Consider the following 15767-nt stretch of genomic DNA (forward strand, 5'->3'; position numbering starts at 1 on the left):
GAAGGTCGAAGCGATGGCCGAGGAGAAGGCCTGGACGAAGTGCAGCCGTTGCGGGAATATGATCGAGCACTCCAGCGGGTGCTACCATATGAAGTAAGTAGCAGCCACCTCCGGGCGCGGTCTGCACTCCTGTCAGACACATCCGCTGACGCTCTGGGTACCGTACCTGCGTACCTATACAGCTGCCATTGCGGGCACGAGTTCTGTTACCTGTGCGGCAAGACGTGGCGCTCGTGCCGGTGCCCGTCGTACATGACAGAGCTGGAGATCGTTCTGGGCAAGATTCCTTGGGGCAACTTCGAAGTGGACGCAAGACGAGAGACGACGCGGTCTCTGGAGCGCCACTGGCGGGCCATGCTCGAGTGTGAGCATCCCACTGAAGGGTGGCTCGATGATTACGATGGGAAGATCTGCATGCTCTGCGGCACGGTCAGGAAGGCCAGGTAAGAAGGCCACCTCCAGGAACTGGGGAGATCCAACTGATAGTTTCTGCAGGACCCAGTCATGCCCTAGGTGTAACTTTCGCCTTTGCAGCGCGTGCAAGGACTCGTTGTTTGTTAGTAGTACTTAGCAATAAGTAGGGAGAGTTAGGTATGTGTGCGTACCAGCTAATCTTGTCTCGATACTTTCCCCGTCTGGTGAAAAATAGGATCAGGGCTAGAAACTTGCTCGTTTTCTTGGGGGAACAAGATGGCTGCAGGGTATTATGTCAGGGGAAGGCTTGAGGGAGTCTAATGCCCACATCTACAGGCGCTGGAGGCTATGGACATGCTTTCCATTATTTTACCGCAGCAACTTGATTTACATCACAAATCTGTGCATATTACACCCAAAGAACAAGACATTGTTTTTCCTACGATTCCTCGTTCATCTAGCTAGCAAAATTGAAAACACGCACGAGCACAAGACACCTTCTTCCACCCATCCACATAAGAAACAAGAATCCAATTCCTCTCGTCCTACAACAACTCTCAACCACCCATGATCCCTTCCCATAACAACCCAAACCCTCCCGCAGGAACCAACCCACTCTGCCAGCCTGAGCCCACCCTTCCCCATTTCAAGCCTGAGCAGCGTCCACACCAACGCCAGCACCAACCTCCACTCCAGCCTCCACCCCCGACGACAGGAGCTCCATGATGGTCTGGAGGATAGCCTCCAGCAGCTCGGGCACGCCTTCCGCCACCTCGCCGCCGCCGTCGACGACCCCGCCGAGGACCCCGCCGAGGATGCTATCGAGCAGCTCGCTGATCAGGCCGCCGATGGGGCCCATGAGGAGGGTGTCGAGCAGCTCGCCGACCGCCTGCAGGAGGCCCGACAGCAGGCCGCCGAGGAGGGAGTCGCCGGAGAAGAGGAGGGCGACGCGGCCGGCTCCGCGGCCGGCGGGGAGGGGGAAGCCGAGACGGCTGACGCCGGTGGCGAGGGTCTCGTTGAGGCGGGTCAGGGGCTCGGCGAGGGCGGAGAGGATGGCGTCGGGCTTGGCCTGGTCTTGGGACTGCTTGCGGACGAGTTGGCCTATACATCGGAGAATGAGAAGGCGGGGGGTTAGATGCGATGCGCCGCGATGGGTAGCGGGGAGGATGGGGGATTGTAAATTGCGTACCAATCTGCTGCACCTGCTGCTGGACTTGGTTCACCATCTCCCGGAACGCCTCGACGTTGATGTCGTTGTTATTGTTGTTGGTATTCATCTCCACGTTCTGGGCACCCTGTCCCGCAACCTGAGGGACCATGCCCATGGGGATGGAATCAGGTGCCGGCAGCGACTCATCGGGAGGGCCGGGGACGGGAGCGTCGCTCGGGGCGGAAGGGTCGCTGGGGATGGGATCGCTGGGTGCGGGAACGTCGCCGGGGGGGACGACGTCACCCGGGACAGGAGGTTCCTGCTGGACTGCCTGGATTTGCTGGGCGTGTTGAGCCTGCTGCGCATGGGCGGGCACCGCGAGGGCGCCGCTGAGGAGGCAGGCAAGACCGAGACCGAGAAACCCAGCTTTCATGATGAATGGTAGTGGCCGTGTTCGTCAAACAGAAATGAGTTTATGTTGAATGATGCGTTGGGGTGCTGGATTCCGTATTGAACCTCGACTAAGACGAAGTTCCCCTTCTATTTATACCCATGGCCCGATGGACTCGCTGCGATATAACCTGTATCATGGCCATGTCGCGATGGACGATCATTTGTCCACCACAAGTTGCTATGCTTCGGAGCGACTCTCGGCGGTCTCGAACAAAGTTGGTCTTCCTTTTGGAATTGCATACCTACCGGCCGAGAAACGGCACCGTGCTCTTTGGGAGATCCATTTCTACCGGAAACTGTTTCGGAACAGCTATTGCAGACTCAGTCGCTGCTGGAATGCGAGACAGGCCGCAACCAAGACAACTGTAGAAAAACGGGTGCTCGCATACCATCGGTGGGCACATCATAACGGACTCACCGAGAAACAAGACATTGCCATTGACTGTTTAACATCGTATTATAACAATCTGAACCAGGGGAAAAAGATTATGGCTCGTGACTGCCGCTGGAATTGCAGAAAAAGTCGAGTGGAACGGACGGCACAATTCAGGTTCGTTATGTGTGAGAAAGCGCGAGGCTTGTCTTGTTTTTATGTTTGCCCAGTAGGTAAGGGGACAACAGCCGGGACGCCGCCGCTAAAGAGGGTTAAACGGTTACTTAACAGATACATCCAAGCGCTAGTCATCACGTCGCTCATATTCCTGGATCTCAGCCTGCCCTCGGTGCAAGCGCAATGCAACTGAATCGTAAGTCCTGTCCGCCGGAATCCACTTCCAGCTTGATAACACGCTTCAACCCAAGCTCCAGTGCCTTCGGGCTCAGAACATCGTCGTCCTTCCCAACCTCACCGCGATCAAGCGGCCCATTCCGGCAACCTTCCAGCTCCCAGAGATGGCCGTTGGCCTTGACGTAGGTTACGAAGTGCTGGCCTCGGTGCCCGTTGCTACCAATCTCAGGTTGAGCCGTGTCTCCGAGACCAGCGACTGATTGGTGCGCCTCCTCAAACTCTTCGCTATCGTAAAGCATCTGGGCGCGCTCATCCCGGGCAAGGGGGATTGCGTCCCTACGCAGCCACTCCAGAGTGCTCCCGGGCAAGATGAACTTGGAGGCGGGGCCGTTGATGGCCGAATGTAGCAGTCCATATGAGCCGCAAGCATCGGCAATGGTCTGCTTGAACCAGATGATGGGTTCGTCTCCGGCACCGGCTGCTCTACCGTGATAATACTTGATGGGCTCTCCAAGTGTCGCGTCCTCTCTCTCCCGGTCTTCCTTCCAAGCCGGGGTAAACGGGATAGTGACCATCAGCACGTACGCCGGCCGCAGAATGTGCGCGAGCAGATCGGGATCATCTAACGAGTACACGTCATAGAAAGCTAGGTCGTCGGAGAGGCCAAGCTTCTTTGCCAGGGCGTTCATAACCTCTGGGTGGTTCTCTGTCGAGCGTGTTAGAGCGGGGTACCAATGTCTACTGCGCAGCCTGTTGGTCTTACCGAGGACAGTAAAGTGCTTCTCCGCCATGTCGACGTGTGCAAAAGTGTTGCTTTCAAGGATGTAAGACGCATCGGGTTAGCCGTAGATCCTTGTAGATGGCTGCAAACTGTTGGTGATTATCAGGACTCAATAGGTTCCGAGCCGGCGTTGCCGTGTTAGTCGTGGGTGAGCGTGTCCTGGTTGCCTGAAGTCGCATGGGGAAGGAGCTCTGCCTTCGTGCATTTGGGCGGGGAGGAGCATCTGCATGTCAGACCCCGACCCCCACAGAATACCGGCGGATAAGCCATTGCGTTGCTCTCGATCCGGATTTCACGGAGATGAACAATTCAACGAGAAACGCAGTCTTCAGCCTTCTGGAGTTGTGTGGATACCTTGTGCCGTCTGTGGAGAAATCCGCTAAAGCCTAAAGAAGTCTAGTAAGCCGGCCTTGGACTTGGCTTTCTCCGCCATGATTGCTACTGGGTGGACGACATGACACCCGCTTCCTGCAAACCGCGGGCTTGTTGCTCGTAGTTGTCGCGAAAATCCAGCAGGTCGCGTGTCTCCACGGTATATATGCCGATAACTGGCTGATTTAGAAGCCGGCAGCGCCGTTGTTTACGGTCCAGCGCAGCACCACGAGACGGTGACCCCGGTCCGTCTCTCCAATGATGACATCATAGCAGGGTGGTTACAGTCCGCTTCCGTCTGCTCATCTTCGGTTGTCTACTCGTCAAAACGTTGGGCCCATTCGTCGTCTCAAGTTCAAATCCATCTTGGTAGGTGAGGTATAGATGATGGCTCATGGAACAGTACAGAATGGTTGTCTTCGATTCCAAAGTTCGAGGCAGGAGCAAGAACTGCCAGTGGCGTGATACGGTTGCATCCAGTCTTCAGAACAAAGAATTAGGTCCTACACGCCGTGTGCTGCATGAGCCTGCTGCATACAAGGAAGCTCTGATAGGCTCACGGGTGTCCTCCAACCACATACTGTTGCGGGGTCAAGTACATGTCGGTAGGGTGGCCAAGCCTCTACTAATAGAATACCAAGTGCTCACGTGCTGCTTATAAGTCGATGCAAGTACCCCCTTACGAAACATGACATGAGAGAAGGTTTCCCCTCCCGCAGGAAAGGCTCGACGCTAGAAGCAATCATCGAGGATTGTGCTGTTCTCATTGGTGAGGTCATTATGATTGATCCCAGACTCGCCCAATCGCAGCCGTGATCATCAGCCCAAATGCCTGAGCTCGGCATCGACAGGAGGGAGAGGAGCTCCGAATTCACATAGACCAAAGGAGGTGTTGGTGTAGCAATGCTTCTCCAAATAACACCTCCCTTCCCTTCCTTTGTTCACCTTCTTAAACCCCGCCCCTGCCCGCATCGTCACACTCCTGGCCGAATCCTCAACTCTTCTTACCACATGGGTTGACCGTCAGAAAGAAACAATCAACATTGCCATCGAACCCCCCCGATTTCTTTCAGGAACTCATCAACTCCAAAACAACAATGGCCGACAACATCCCCTCTGGAAACGAGTTTCGCACCGGCCGCTCCGACTCAACCTCGTCAACCAGTTCGGCAGGCGCCAAATCAGCAAACCCAGCCTCGCCAACCCGGCGCCGGGTACGTCATCTTTCCGCCTCCCGCCAACTTCCAGGAAGCTCTTTCTTTTACCCAAAACAACAGTGACTGATAAGTTTAAACAGGCCTCTGGTGTGCTCTTCGAAGGCCTCACAGCCCAAAAACGCAAAGATGACCCTGCCTCCATCGCCCGCCGGCAGAGCTTGAGCGAGCAGCGGCCGAAGGCCGGCTTCATTGGCCAGATGTGGAACAAGTACGTTAACAGTTGACAATAACAAATAATAAAATTGTGGTGTCGTTCAAGGGTTGTCTATCTCAGAACGGACAATGCTAATGGGTCATCATCATCACCTAGCTGGATCTACGGCAATAAATAAGCTAAACAAACCGCACAGAGTGTTGGGAGAGTACCGAACAACTCCGCAACCCACTCTGTGTTGGACCGCTGGCTAAATTCGGGCCCGAGTCGTGAACATCGACCAAGCTGGATGAAATTATCTTTTCAAAGGGGCACCGAATCTAGGGTAACATTGGATGAATCGTTTACTCGCTGGTTGGCGTTTGGTCTGGCTAGCGACAACAGGGCGTCGGATTTCATGTATTCCAGAGAAGTACAACATTGCAAAGATGCAAAAGATTGTACAACTGGCAAAGAGCCGTCCACTCTTTCTCCCCATGGAGCTTGGGGCAGGTGTTATTGAGGGACTGTCACCATGGTCGGAGTCTCGGGTCTTTGTATGCATGTCTCTGATCGTTACCTACCTGTATTTAGCAGACTGCAGCAGTTAACATGCCATATCCCGGTTGATTGTCTCCATTTCGTCCGCCATCATGGTTTGACTCGACGAGTCTAGGCACTCGACATTCCGCGGTTAGCAGTCTCGCAATGATGACTGACGGTACCTGAAGTACAGCGTGACTGGTTAGCAAGAAACCACATAAGCCAAAATTTGAGAGGGGTTGAGTGTTCCGTAACCTTCAGTAGCGTGATTCTAGGAGTAGAGAGCGGGCAGTGTCGGGGGCAGCAAGCACCGAACTAGGGTTATGAAGCACATCTATGAGGTCCCCGAAAGCCCAATAGCGCACAGCTACTAGGGCTGCTAGGGACCTTCAAACTCAAACATAGGCTGGATAGGGAGTGCGAGGCATCACCGAGAGGGGTGCGGGGGAATGATGGCGACATCCAATGGCAAGGACGGAGTGTGCAGAAGTGAAGGTGAATCATTAAGAAGCTTCGGAGGTGAATGCTATGAACTGGAAAAAGACCACTCATGACCTGTTTTGGGCAGAACTCATAACCGAGATAGCAAAACGCTTTTCTGCCTTCACCTCCAGAACCATCCGAACAACGCCATCGAAACAGGAAGGGAAGTCGAGAACACGGTTATATCGGCTCGAATCAGCGGGGGATCGTCTAGATCCGGTGCTTCTCATTTTCTATTGTGAATGGTGTTAGTGTGACTGATATTGGGATTGGCTGTTTGTTGTTCTCGGAGCTTACCGAGCCGAGAGTACAGCATGTAGAGCGCCATCCGATTACACTCTTCTGTGCCAGTGATGGTAACGAGACGCTCGTTGCTGTTGTCCTGTGGTTCATTAATCTTAATCACGCTGCCACTAATTTGCCGGATCTCGTTGATCTTCTGGCCGCCCTTTCCGATGATGGCGCCAACCATGTCGTTGGGAATGTAGATCTGCTGGGTGAGCGGGGCGCCGGGCATGGCACCACCAGCTGGCACGGGCTGTCCGTGCGGACCGACATGAGGCTGTGGTCCGACATGCCCAGCGTGGTGAGGCGGCACATGCGGTGCAGCTCCATAGCCTCCGGCAGCCTGCGCCGCGTAGTGCATCGGGGCAGGGCTGTGGTGCGGCTGATGGGGGTGCCCGTACTGCGGAGGGTAGGGCTGAGGAGGCAGGTGATGGCCTCTGGGATCCGGGCGTCCCCGGTTGTAGTTGTCACGATTGCCGTAATTGCCGCCGGCAGGTTGGGGAGAGTACGGGATCACCTGCATACCTCCGGGGACAGCTCCGGCCGGACCGCCGCTGCGAGTCGCATAGGCAGAGGCTGCCGCTCCACCGAAACGCTCATTGAGCTGCTCGAGGAGCGTGCTACCGACGTAGTAGGTTGCGATGTGGACGGCATCAGCCACGCCCATCACGACCAACGAGCGCTCCGTAGACAAGGGGAGGCATGAGTCGGAGGCATTCAAGCGGGCGCCAGCCGCTTCCTGGATCTCCTTGATTCGCGAGCCGCCCTTTCCAATGATTGATCCAATGAGGATATGGGGAATGAGTAGGCGAAGCGGGTATGTCTTGGAATGCTGCGTTGAGGGCTCGTTCAGGGGCTCATTGTTAAGTGTCCGGATGATCAAGCCGAAAGCCTGGAACTGGGTTAGCGTGGAGATTTCTCAACGAGGGGCCTATTCTGCCGTACCTTTGCAACCGCATCAACCACACCGCTAACGGTGAGGATGCGTTCCACAGCGCCCTTCTGGTAGTCACTGACAGTGCATTTCGCACCGGACAGCTGCCGAATCTTGGAAACGTTCTCGCCGCCCTTTCCGATTATGGTAGCAGCCTCGGGGCTCGAGATCACGGCGCGGACGTGGATCCAGGAAGTCTCGTCATGGGCTGCCGGAGGAGGGTTGGACGGGGGTTGCGAGGTGCTCGCACTGGCGGTGCTCGTGATCGGCTTGGCCTCGGGGGCATCAGGAACCACCGTGTCGCCCTGGGCGTCCTTCACGTCCGACTTCTCTCCATTGGTCTTTGCAGTGCCGTTGGCCTCGGAAGCTGGCGCCGGAGCTGTAGGAGCATCGCCATTGCTAGAAGCAATCGGCTCGGCGATCTCCTCTTGATCTTTGATGACCTTATCGAGAGCCGGGCGCTTGGCCTCGGGCTGATCGGTACGTGATGGCGAAGATGTATCCTCGAGAGGCCGCTTGGCGGACTGTGTCGGCTGCGGTGACGCAGACATTTTGGAGTTAGATATGGAGTGTTTTCACGTCGCGAAGGGGTGGTTTTTCCAGTTGCCGGAATACTCGACGTTCTCAATTGAAGTATCGCTGTTATCTACACCTTTGGGGGGTTTTCCAAGGAAAACGTGCTGGTGTAGTGGTTGGGTCGGGTAGGGCGCAAAGCTGGAGGATGGAGCTCTGGGTGGGCCGATGAAGTGAGAGCCTCGGACGATGCTGTGTAGGACAAGGGCAGTGACGGCGGAGAGACGGAGAGACGGAGACGCGGTGGCTTGAGGCGCGTGCAGTGATAGAGAGGTCCAAATCCCGACCGGGGTGCTGTGCAGCAGATGTGCAGAGCACCGGTGACGGCGACTTGTCGAGGACGAGGCGCGACGGGCGAGAGATAGAGGTTGAAAGGTAAAGAAAGGAAAAAGAGGATGACGAATTGTGTCAAGCAGACAGGGTGAATGGTGTTGGAAGGTAAGAGGGCGCGGAGTGAAGGTAGCTGTGTTGGTGGAAGCACTCAGGTATCTCAAACCTTTGCCCGTCAAACTAGCAAAACCAGCAAACCCGGCCTGGTTTGTGATATTTCTTCTCTCTCTGCCAAACCCCTTGCGGTTCCTCTTCAACAAGAGCGACGGCTTCTGATGAAGAGCGGTGAGGTGATCGACTGCGAGGCTTTGCTGCGTTGCGACGCGAGGGGAGATTGCCGTTCGGTTGGAGAGATCGGGGTTTGCGCGTAGTGGCAAGTTTAAGATACCGCGAGCGAGCGACCGTCTATCAGCGAAATTTCCAGCGGGGTCACCGTCGCAAGAGACGGCAGGCGCGGAAGGACTGTGACTCCTGTGGTGTTCGGCGAACGATGGGGGAAAGGGGAGCCGAGCAAAGGGGGAAACGGATGTCTCGAACGAGGTTTGGGGAGTGCGGGAAGGAGAGATTGCTGAAACGACGAGAGATTCTGGCGGGCTGTAGCCTTGCTCGCTGCGCCTGCCCCGTGCACGGGCCCCAGGCACGTTCTATTTTAGCGGGTCGGGCGGAGTGGGGCTCATCTGCCGTCCACTGTGAGTGGATTGGCCAAGTTGCGTCACCCGATCCTGTTTAAGGCGCGCGTTAGCGCATGGCCGCACTGTGTCCCACATATTGCAATATCCCCAGGGGCGTTTGTGCCCCAATAATTCACATTGTAAACCACCAGTTGAGGCTAAACAAAGGCGCAGGCTCCTGCGACTTCGCGCCTCCACTTACCATGCTTACTACCGTGCGCTGAGGCTCACAGAAGTCGCGGTTTAATCAAAGCTCTTCTCGCGTCGGTGAATCGATCAGCCTAACTTTGTGACAGCACCCATTTGAGGTTAGAAGACATTAACAAGTCAAGCAAAGACAGCTTCTGGCAGGGGCGGCTGTTAGCCATCATGGAGGACACGTCTGCTCGCGTCAGCAATGGCCCGTACGAGGCCGGACTCCAGCGCACCATCCAAGAGCTTGAGGGGATGAAGATGGAACTGGAGGCTGCCCTGGATCAGGTGCGTCTCGCGACGTCCACTCAGCACCCCCTTTGCTAAGCCGGTTGATAGCTGAGGGCATCCACCCGGAACCACGTCCCTGACGGCGGGATTTCGGCAAAAGATTCATTGGAGATCATCACAAAGGCATTCCAAGACGAGGCTGAGTCAAAGCCGCTCTTGCCGCCGCCAGGGTCGGTCCTGCCTGCGCTGCTGGCGATGCGGCAGGCACACCAGACCATATCAGAGTCCAACGAGTACATCGATTCACAGGCGGCCTCTGTGGAGCAGATCGAGCGCCAGATAGAAGCAGAGCGGACAAACTTGCGTGAGCAGCAGGCCTTACAAGTGGCACTAGAAAACCGCATCAAGTCGTTGCGCGAGGGGCTTGAAAAGAGGGAAGAGAAGACAGAAGAACAAATTGCCAAGGAACGCATTGCCGAGCTGAGGCAGCAAAAAGACCATTGGGACAAGCAAACATCAAGTCTCATGAAACAACTGGACTGGTTTATCAGTGAGCATCTCGGGCCAATGTTGGCAGCGGAGGAACTGGGCGGGCCAGTGGTCGGAGACTTGACCGAGATCGACCCAGACGATCTGACCGCCGGATTCAGTGCGTATGGCAAGCTGAAGAAGGCAAAAGACCAACCGGACCAGGACAAGCGACAGAGGCGGATCGATGACATCTGGGGCCCTCAGGAACAACCGGGCCAGGCAAACAAGAGGAAGCGGGATAGAGACGAAGCATCTGCTGCCAGCGCGGAGATGCGGGACCTTACGGAGCAGCTCATGAACAAGCTGATGGAATCTGGAGGCGATAATTCGGCGGCATATGTGGAGATACCCAGAGAATCTGCTGCGGCTAGGTTTCTCGTGCGGTCCAAAGTCGCAGTCTTCCATCCCAAAGATGCGCGGCGGTTACGGCTGGTCGACTTTGGGCGGGACGTAGATGACTAAGGGGAGCCGACAGGTCATGGGAGGGGCGGCAGGCACATGCAACAGTAAATCGCCGCCATTTGCGTGATGCAGGCAATCATACGGTTCTGACGATCCCCCTGATTCGTGTTGCATGGATAAACAAGAAGCAGCTGAATTGCCTCAGCAGCAGCCTTGGCTTCTCTTGTTGGTGCTTCCCAGGGGCTTGTGTGCAAGCAACAATAGCTAGACTGATCGTTGCCCAGGCGGTACAGGCTTGCAGAGACATGCAGGAACACGAAAGACTGCAGCGAGCTGAATCGCTTTATCTGCTGAATGACATGCCCACCAAACAGGGTTCAATTGACCAATTGGAGCGCTGCATAGCCCATGAAGACCCAGCCCCGCGGGTCCCTGCAGCGCTCATCAATTTACGCGTCGCGTCGGCGCGTCTCTTCCGCTCCCCACCAGCGGCATGCTCTCCTTCCCGCTCAGCAACAAAACTCACACTCACAACCTCGCAAGCTTGAGCAACCACAAAATTCAAAGAACGCCTAACCTCCTCTCAAAAACATACCATGACCGTCGAGGCCACTCGCAACGAGCCCATCGTCCCCACCTCCCCGCCCGCGAAGCGCATCAAGACCGACGGTGGCAGTGAAACCATGACCTCCAGCGGCGCTGAGCAGCAACCTCCCCCGCTGCTCATCAAAAAACTCTCCGACAAGGCCCGCCTCCCGACCCGCGGCAGTGCCTTCGCTGCGGGCTACGACCTGTACGCGGCACGCGACACGACCATCCCTGCGCGGGGCAAGGCGCTGGTCGATACCGACATTAGCATGTCGGTGCCGGCAGGGACATGTACGCCGGCAACCCTCTATTCTTTTCCAGACGAGATTTCATAGTGTCATGCAATATGCTAATGCATGAAGTAGATGGCCGCATCGCCCCGCGCTCTGGGCTTGCCGCCAAGCACTTTATCGATACCGGCGCCGGCGTCATTGACGCAGACTACCGGGGCCCCGTCAAGGTGCTGCTGTTCAACCACGGCGAGGCCGACTTTGAGGTCAAGGAGGGGGATCGGATCGCGCAGTTGGTGATCGAGCGGATCTACACGCCCGAGGTGTTGGAGGTGCAGGAGCTGGAGACGAGCGTGAGGGGTGCCGGCGGATTTGGCAGCACTGGGACGAATTAACCACGCTGGAGTTTGCACTTGTTTCTTTTTTTGGTTGGGACGCTACATTCTGGATGGGCACGACAGGGTCGGGACTACGGTGGATTCACAGGTTCTGGCAAGACTTCCTCGCATCCGGCTGGGTCATAGAGAAACGGTCAGGAGTCAGGGGTAAAGTAAGCAATGATGCAAATCAAATCGGCATTGATTTTTTCTCTCTCTCTCTCTCCCCAAAAGCAATAGTCTATCGCTCTTCTATCATGATGCTCGCAGTCAGCATGCACATCTATCTAGACCTAAACAGCTAACCCACCCCCCCTTGTTCCCCATTTCACATCCTCGCCGCGCGGAACTCAACCTTTGGGAACCTCAGACTATCAAGGTGCCTGACCAGTTTCAGCTCCGCCGTCTTGCTCTTCAGCAGACGCAGCCTCTTCTTCTCGGCCTCTTCCGTCCCCGGCGTCCCTACCCCGTCCACACTCGCCGCCATCTCAGCCCCCGCCTTCCCCATCGTCCGCTCCATCCCCTCGGCAGTCTTGGTCAGCACCTCGTGCATGCTCGCGAGCACCTTCTCCGCGGCCCTGGCGAGCGGCAGGTCGAGTGCATCCACCGAGTCGTCGCTCAGCCACGACGCCGTCTGCATCAGGCCGCTCCCGTTCCCGTTCCCGTTTCCGGCCCGGCCGTTGTACACGGCCTCGCGCATGCGCACGACCATCAGCGCGGCAAACATGTCGCCCGTCCCGCTGAAATAGCAGTCGATGGCGGGGAAGACAATCTTGAAGGCGCGCGACCTGCGGTCCGACGTCATGGTCGAGCCGACGACCGAGAGCGAAGAGACCGGGTGGTCCGGGTGGGACAGCGAGACGGAGGTGATGACGATGTGCGGGATGCCGTAGCGCTCGTGCATGACCTGGATTGCGCGCCCGATCGAGGCCATGTCGGTTATCTTGACTTCGGAGAGGAGTCTGTGGAGGTTAGTAGGACTATTTAGGTTGGAGGGTTGGAGGGGGGGCGGAGAGGGGAAAGGGAGGACAAGTGAAAAAAAAAAAAAAAAAAAAAAAAAAAAAAACACACTCGGCCTCGAACTGGTTAGGTAGAACTAGATCAGCGTGGTGAACTAGGCTCTTATACACGGGAACGACATCCTGCGCTACGTAGAGGTTGCCGTTGTCACCCATGACCGGGTCCAGTACCCAGAAGAAGCTCCCGGGTTTGGACTTAGCCTTGGCTTTGAGCTCCTCCGCTATCTGCCCGACCGCTTTGAGCGCAGCCGCGCCGGGTACGTACCCCGAGAGCATCATGTCAAAGTCATCGAGGTATGACTGCTTCAGCCCATGATACAGGTCGGTAATTTCTTGCGCAGAGACCCTCGAACCCGTCCATTGCCCGTACCCGGTATGGTTACCTATCCCGGCGCCAAGTTAGGACCGAGCCGCAAAACTAACTGCACCCGAGTGCGCCTGAGCCGCGTGACGAGCAGAATGGGTCGGTAGAAACATACTGAACTGAACGGTGTTGAGCGCGGCAACATCGCAGCCGAGAGATTGCATGCTAAAAACGGCGATCTTGTTGCCGACATAACTTGGGAGGGAGATTGTGTTAGCCGCATAAAGCGAAGGCTTAGACACTTGGGGGACCGGTCGCCGGGACTCACCCGGAAACGACCTTGAGCACTCGATTAGCAGAGAACAACAACAGATAGGTGCTGGCGAATGCATCCTACATGACTGGCGACTGCCAACACGCGGGTCTCGGGAACCGGAGGGCCTTCGGTCATAGTTGGGCGATCAGCCGTTTCTTGGTGCAGAACGGGCCGTTGGGAAAGGAGCGTGGACAGCAAATGCCGATTGTAGCCAGTTGCGGCTTTGAAGGATTCGGTCTATGGGGGTATCTAGAAAACGAAAGAAATGTCAAGAGAAAAAATGAGCATAAGCAAGAACGATTTGCTTGACAAGCGGCATCTTATGAAAGAAGATGACAGAGTAGAGACAAGGATCGAAGACTATGACTGATAGAACCCACTGCGTTGTCGCACGAACCCGATGTGAATCGATTCCGTAAGCACGGACTAGGATCTAAGGCTGAAGCACGTTGCCTCCCTGAAGCGTCCGAAGAGGGAAAAAAAAAATAAATTGGGTGATGACTCTCACCGTTCGGCATAAGCTTCTCGTGTCATGGATTTACCCCGCCATCGCAGGGCGCGCAGCAGAACCCCGCACTAACACGATTGCTGCACGTGGTGGGTTGACAGAAACCGGAGCCTCAAACACAAGAACTGGACCCTACACAGCTGCCATGTGCACAAAATACTTAGTTTCATTACCATAAGCTATCCCAGGTCACCGTCATGTTGCTCTTAGGCTTCTATGCATGACACTCTGCCAATGCGTCTTTTCTGACCAACATCCATCGGGGCTGTCGTAGGTATTTATGCACCAGGTCAAACCCGTACGCGGCCCTCGTATCAAAGTTTTTCACATCCTCGCGGAGGCTCAATGGCCGCTCTACTCCTCGTCGCCAATCTGCGTAGTTTGGTTAGTTTTGCGTCTTAATATTCGACTAAGATATCGCATACCTTTGGTGCAAGGTAGAAGCGCAGATAACTGCTCCCCGCCAGGCTGTACTCGACCAACAGAGGTACCTCGTTCGAGAGGCAAATCTTGACTTGGTTTGAGAGAGCGGAAGCCTTACAGAAGTTGACCAGATATTTGAGGGAGAAAGTGAGCGAGACGGGCTCGCTGAGCTCGATCTCGATCGACTCGGCGGGCTTATCCACGCTCGAGTGTTGCCGCAGAGTAACGGACCCGTTGCCAATGTCGCCCTGGCACGAAAACTTGACCCCGTCCTTGCTCGCCTCGATGGTAACTGTGCCAATTGTTGTCAGCGGACGTCTTTCCAGCGATCGAGTGTTCGGCTCCGCATACCAGACTCGGACATGGCCATCAGATCCGTCGTGATGCGCTTGAACTCCGAGGCAGGCATGGAAATGGTTGCCGCGTACTCTGTCTCGGGGATGCCCAGGTGCTCTTGGTCAATGTCCATAAGCTTGAGGTCGTACTCGGAGATCCTGTCGTTCTCGGAGCTCTCAAAGACCAGGTTGAGGACATCGGGCGCGTCCTCGGCCTTGAGAGTGAGGATGTCTTCGTTCTGCGCGGCACGCAGCACCTTGGTGAGCGACGTCAGATTGACGCCGAGAGCAATATTACGGTCGCAGCGGAAGGGCGAGAAGCCCTCGGCCTTGAGCATCATAGACACAAGAGCCACATGGCTGTTGTCCATTGCCTGCAGGGCGATGCCGCTGTCATTGCAGTCGAAGTTGCAGTCTTGCACCAGGTCCTTGATCGCATCGACAACCTAGGCGGTGAGGAGCGTCAGAACCATTCCAGGCTATTCTGTAGAGCCAAGATCAAAGCCTGCGAGGACAAGCTGTGCCTACCTTCTTCAGGATGCTAGCCTGCTCCAGCCGTGCTTCCAACATGGCTGTGTCTGTCAGTTCCGACCACTCGGCGTAGCGGGGGAAACCACCCGGTTTTGACGCTGTGGGGGCATTCTTACTGAATGATTTTCCGGGTAGTCTTTGGAGGAGTGTATATTGCGGTCTTGAGGGTTTACGAGGAGTGTTCGCTGGCGGGTTATGGTGGTCGGCGGCTGAGCGGATCTTGGGTCGAAATGGAGTTCTGAGTGGAAAGAGGGAGAGGGTATACGCGACGCGCTGTGGCAGCAAGAAAAGACGCGACTGGGCCTTAGATTGATTTCCTCTCTTGGCTAGCTCCAGCTGGCTGCCTTGGGTGGGGCTTTGACCCCTCAGCTCCAGGCCGCCGTCGGCCTCAGCAAAATTTCCAGGGGTTCTTCAGGGGCAGCTCAGGCAAATTGCTGAGCATAGTAAACAGAGCGAGAAGGTACCGGAACCAGGCAGCAACGAGGCTTGCTGGAACTACGCATGTGTTTGATTAGCCATGCATCCAAAAGTCTAATTACAAATTGATTCTTCTATTGAAGCAGTTCCCACTTCCCAGTCCTTCAAACGCCAGCCAATGGTCCTGTTGATCCCCAGCGTTGATGATGGATGATGCGAATCAATCCAACCTGATCCATGAAAAAATGCCTGTATACAAGCCACCAAAGCCACCGGTGGGAATACGATGTCAATAAA

General features: G+C 55.8%; 9 protein-coding genes across 9 annotated transcripts; 4 read left to right on the forward strand and 5 right to left on the reverse strand.

The window, feature by feature from the left end:
* Window positions 1-58: 58 nt before the first annotated feature.
* MFIFM68171_01180 (uncharacterized protein) lies at window positions 59-447 on the forward strand (the record flags this gene model as incomplete). Its single annotated transcript, XM_071056602.1, has 2 exons — window positions 59-93; window positions 183-447. The coding sequence occupies 2 exons, from the start codon at window positions 59-61 to the stop codon at window positions 445-447; spliced, it is 300 nt and encodes a 99-aa protein (XP_070912703.1).
* Window positions 448-1060: 613 nt separating this feature from the next.
* Window positions 1061-1997, reverse strand: MFIFM68171_01181 (uncharacterized protein; the record flags this gene model as incomplete). Its single annotated transcript, XM_071056603.1, has 2 exons — window positions 1061-1515; window positions 1604-1997. The coding sequence occupies 2 exons, from the start codon at window positions 1995-1997 to the stop codon at window positions 1061-1063; spliced, it is 849 nt and encodes a 282-aa protein (XP_070912704.1).
* A 728-nt stretch (window positions 1998-2725) lies between these two features.
* Window positions 2726-3535, reverse strand: MFIFM68171_01182 (Ubiquitin carboxyl-terminal hydrolase; the record flags this gene model as incomplete). Its single annotated transcript, XM_071056604.1, has 2 exons — window positions 2726-3450; window positions 3508-3535. The coding sequence occupies 2 exons, from the start codon at window positions 3533-3535 to the stop codon at window positions 2726-2728; spliced, it is 753 nt and encodes a 250-aa protein (XP_070912705.1).
* Window positions 3536-4994: 1459 nt separating this feature from the next.
* Window positions 4995-5338, forward strand: MFIFM68171_01183 (uncharacterized protein; the record flags this gene model as incomplete). Its single annotated transcript, XM_071056605.1, has 2 exons — window positions 4995-5111; window positions 5195-5338. The coding sequence occupies 2 exons, from the start codon at window positions 4995-4997 to the stop codon at window positions 5336-5338; spliced, it is 261 nt and encodes an 86-aa protein (XP_070912706.1).
* A 1145-nt stretch (window positions 5339-6483) lies between these two features.
* On the reverse strand, window positions 6484-8043 carry PBP2 (PAB1 binding protein; the record flags this gene model as incomplete). The annotated part of the gene is made up of 3 exons (XM_071056606.1): window positions 6484-6506; window positions 6571-7450; window positions 7504-8043. 3 exons carry the CDS (start codon window positions 8041-8043, stop codon window positions 6484-6486), a joined length of 1443 nt encoding a protein of 480 aa, XP_070912707.1.
* A 1392-nt stretch (window positions 8044-9435) lies between these two features.
* On the forward strand, window positions 9436-10482 carry MFIFM68171_01185 (Centromere protein Cenp-K; the record flags this gene model as incomplete). Its single annotated transcript, XM_071056607.1, has 2 exons — window positions 9436-9546; window positions 9598-10482. The coding sequence occupies 2 exons, from the start codon at window positions 9436-9438 to the stop codon at window positions 10480-10482; spliced, it is 996 nt and encodes a 331-aa protein (XP_070912708.1).
* A 536-nt stretch (window positions 10483-11018) lies between these two features.
* Window positions 11019-11635, forward strand: DUT1 (Deoxyuridine 5'-triphosphate nucleotidohydrolase; the record flags this gene model as incomplete). The annotated part of the gene is made up of 2 exons (XM_071056608.1): window positions 11019-11301; window positions 11376-11635. The coding sequence occupies 2 exons, from the start codon at window positions 11019-11021 to the stop codon at window positions 11633-11635; spliced, it is 543 nt and encodes a 180-aa protein (XP_070912709.1).
* A 310-nt stretch (window positions 11636-11945) lies between these two features.
* BUD16 (Putative pyridoxal kinase) lies at window positions 11946-13164 on the reverse strand (the record flags this gene model as incomplete). The annotated part of the gene is made up of 3 exons (XM_071056609.1): window positions 11946-12579; window positions 12689-13019; window positions 13116-13164. The coding sequence occupies 3 exons, from the start codon at window positions 13162-13164 to the stop codon at window positions 11946-11948; spliced, it is 1014 nt and encodes a 337-aa protein (XP_070912710.1).
* A 954-nt stretch (window positions 13165-14118) lies between these two features.
* POL30 (proliferating cell nuclear antigen) lies at window positions 14119-15092 on the reverse strand (the record flags this gene model as incomplete). The annotated part of the gene is made up of 4 exons (XM_071056610.1): window positions 14119-14136; window positions 14190-14479; window positions 14539-14968; window positions 15051-15092. 4 exons carry the CDS (start codon window positions 15090-15092, stop codon window positions 14119-14121), a joined length of 780 nt encoding a protein of 259 aa, XP_070912711.1.
* Between the last annotated feature and the right edge of the window lie 675 nt (window positions 15093-15767).

This window comes from Madurella fahalii (assembly GCF_045866475.1).
Source record: "Madurella fahalii IFM 68171 DNA, scaffold_1, whole genome shotgun sequence".
NCBI classification, from domain to species: Eukaryota; Fungi; Ascomycota; class Sordariomycetes; order Sordariales; genus Madurella; species Madurella fahalii.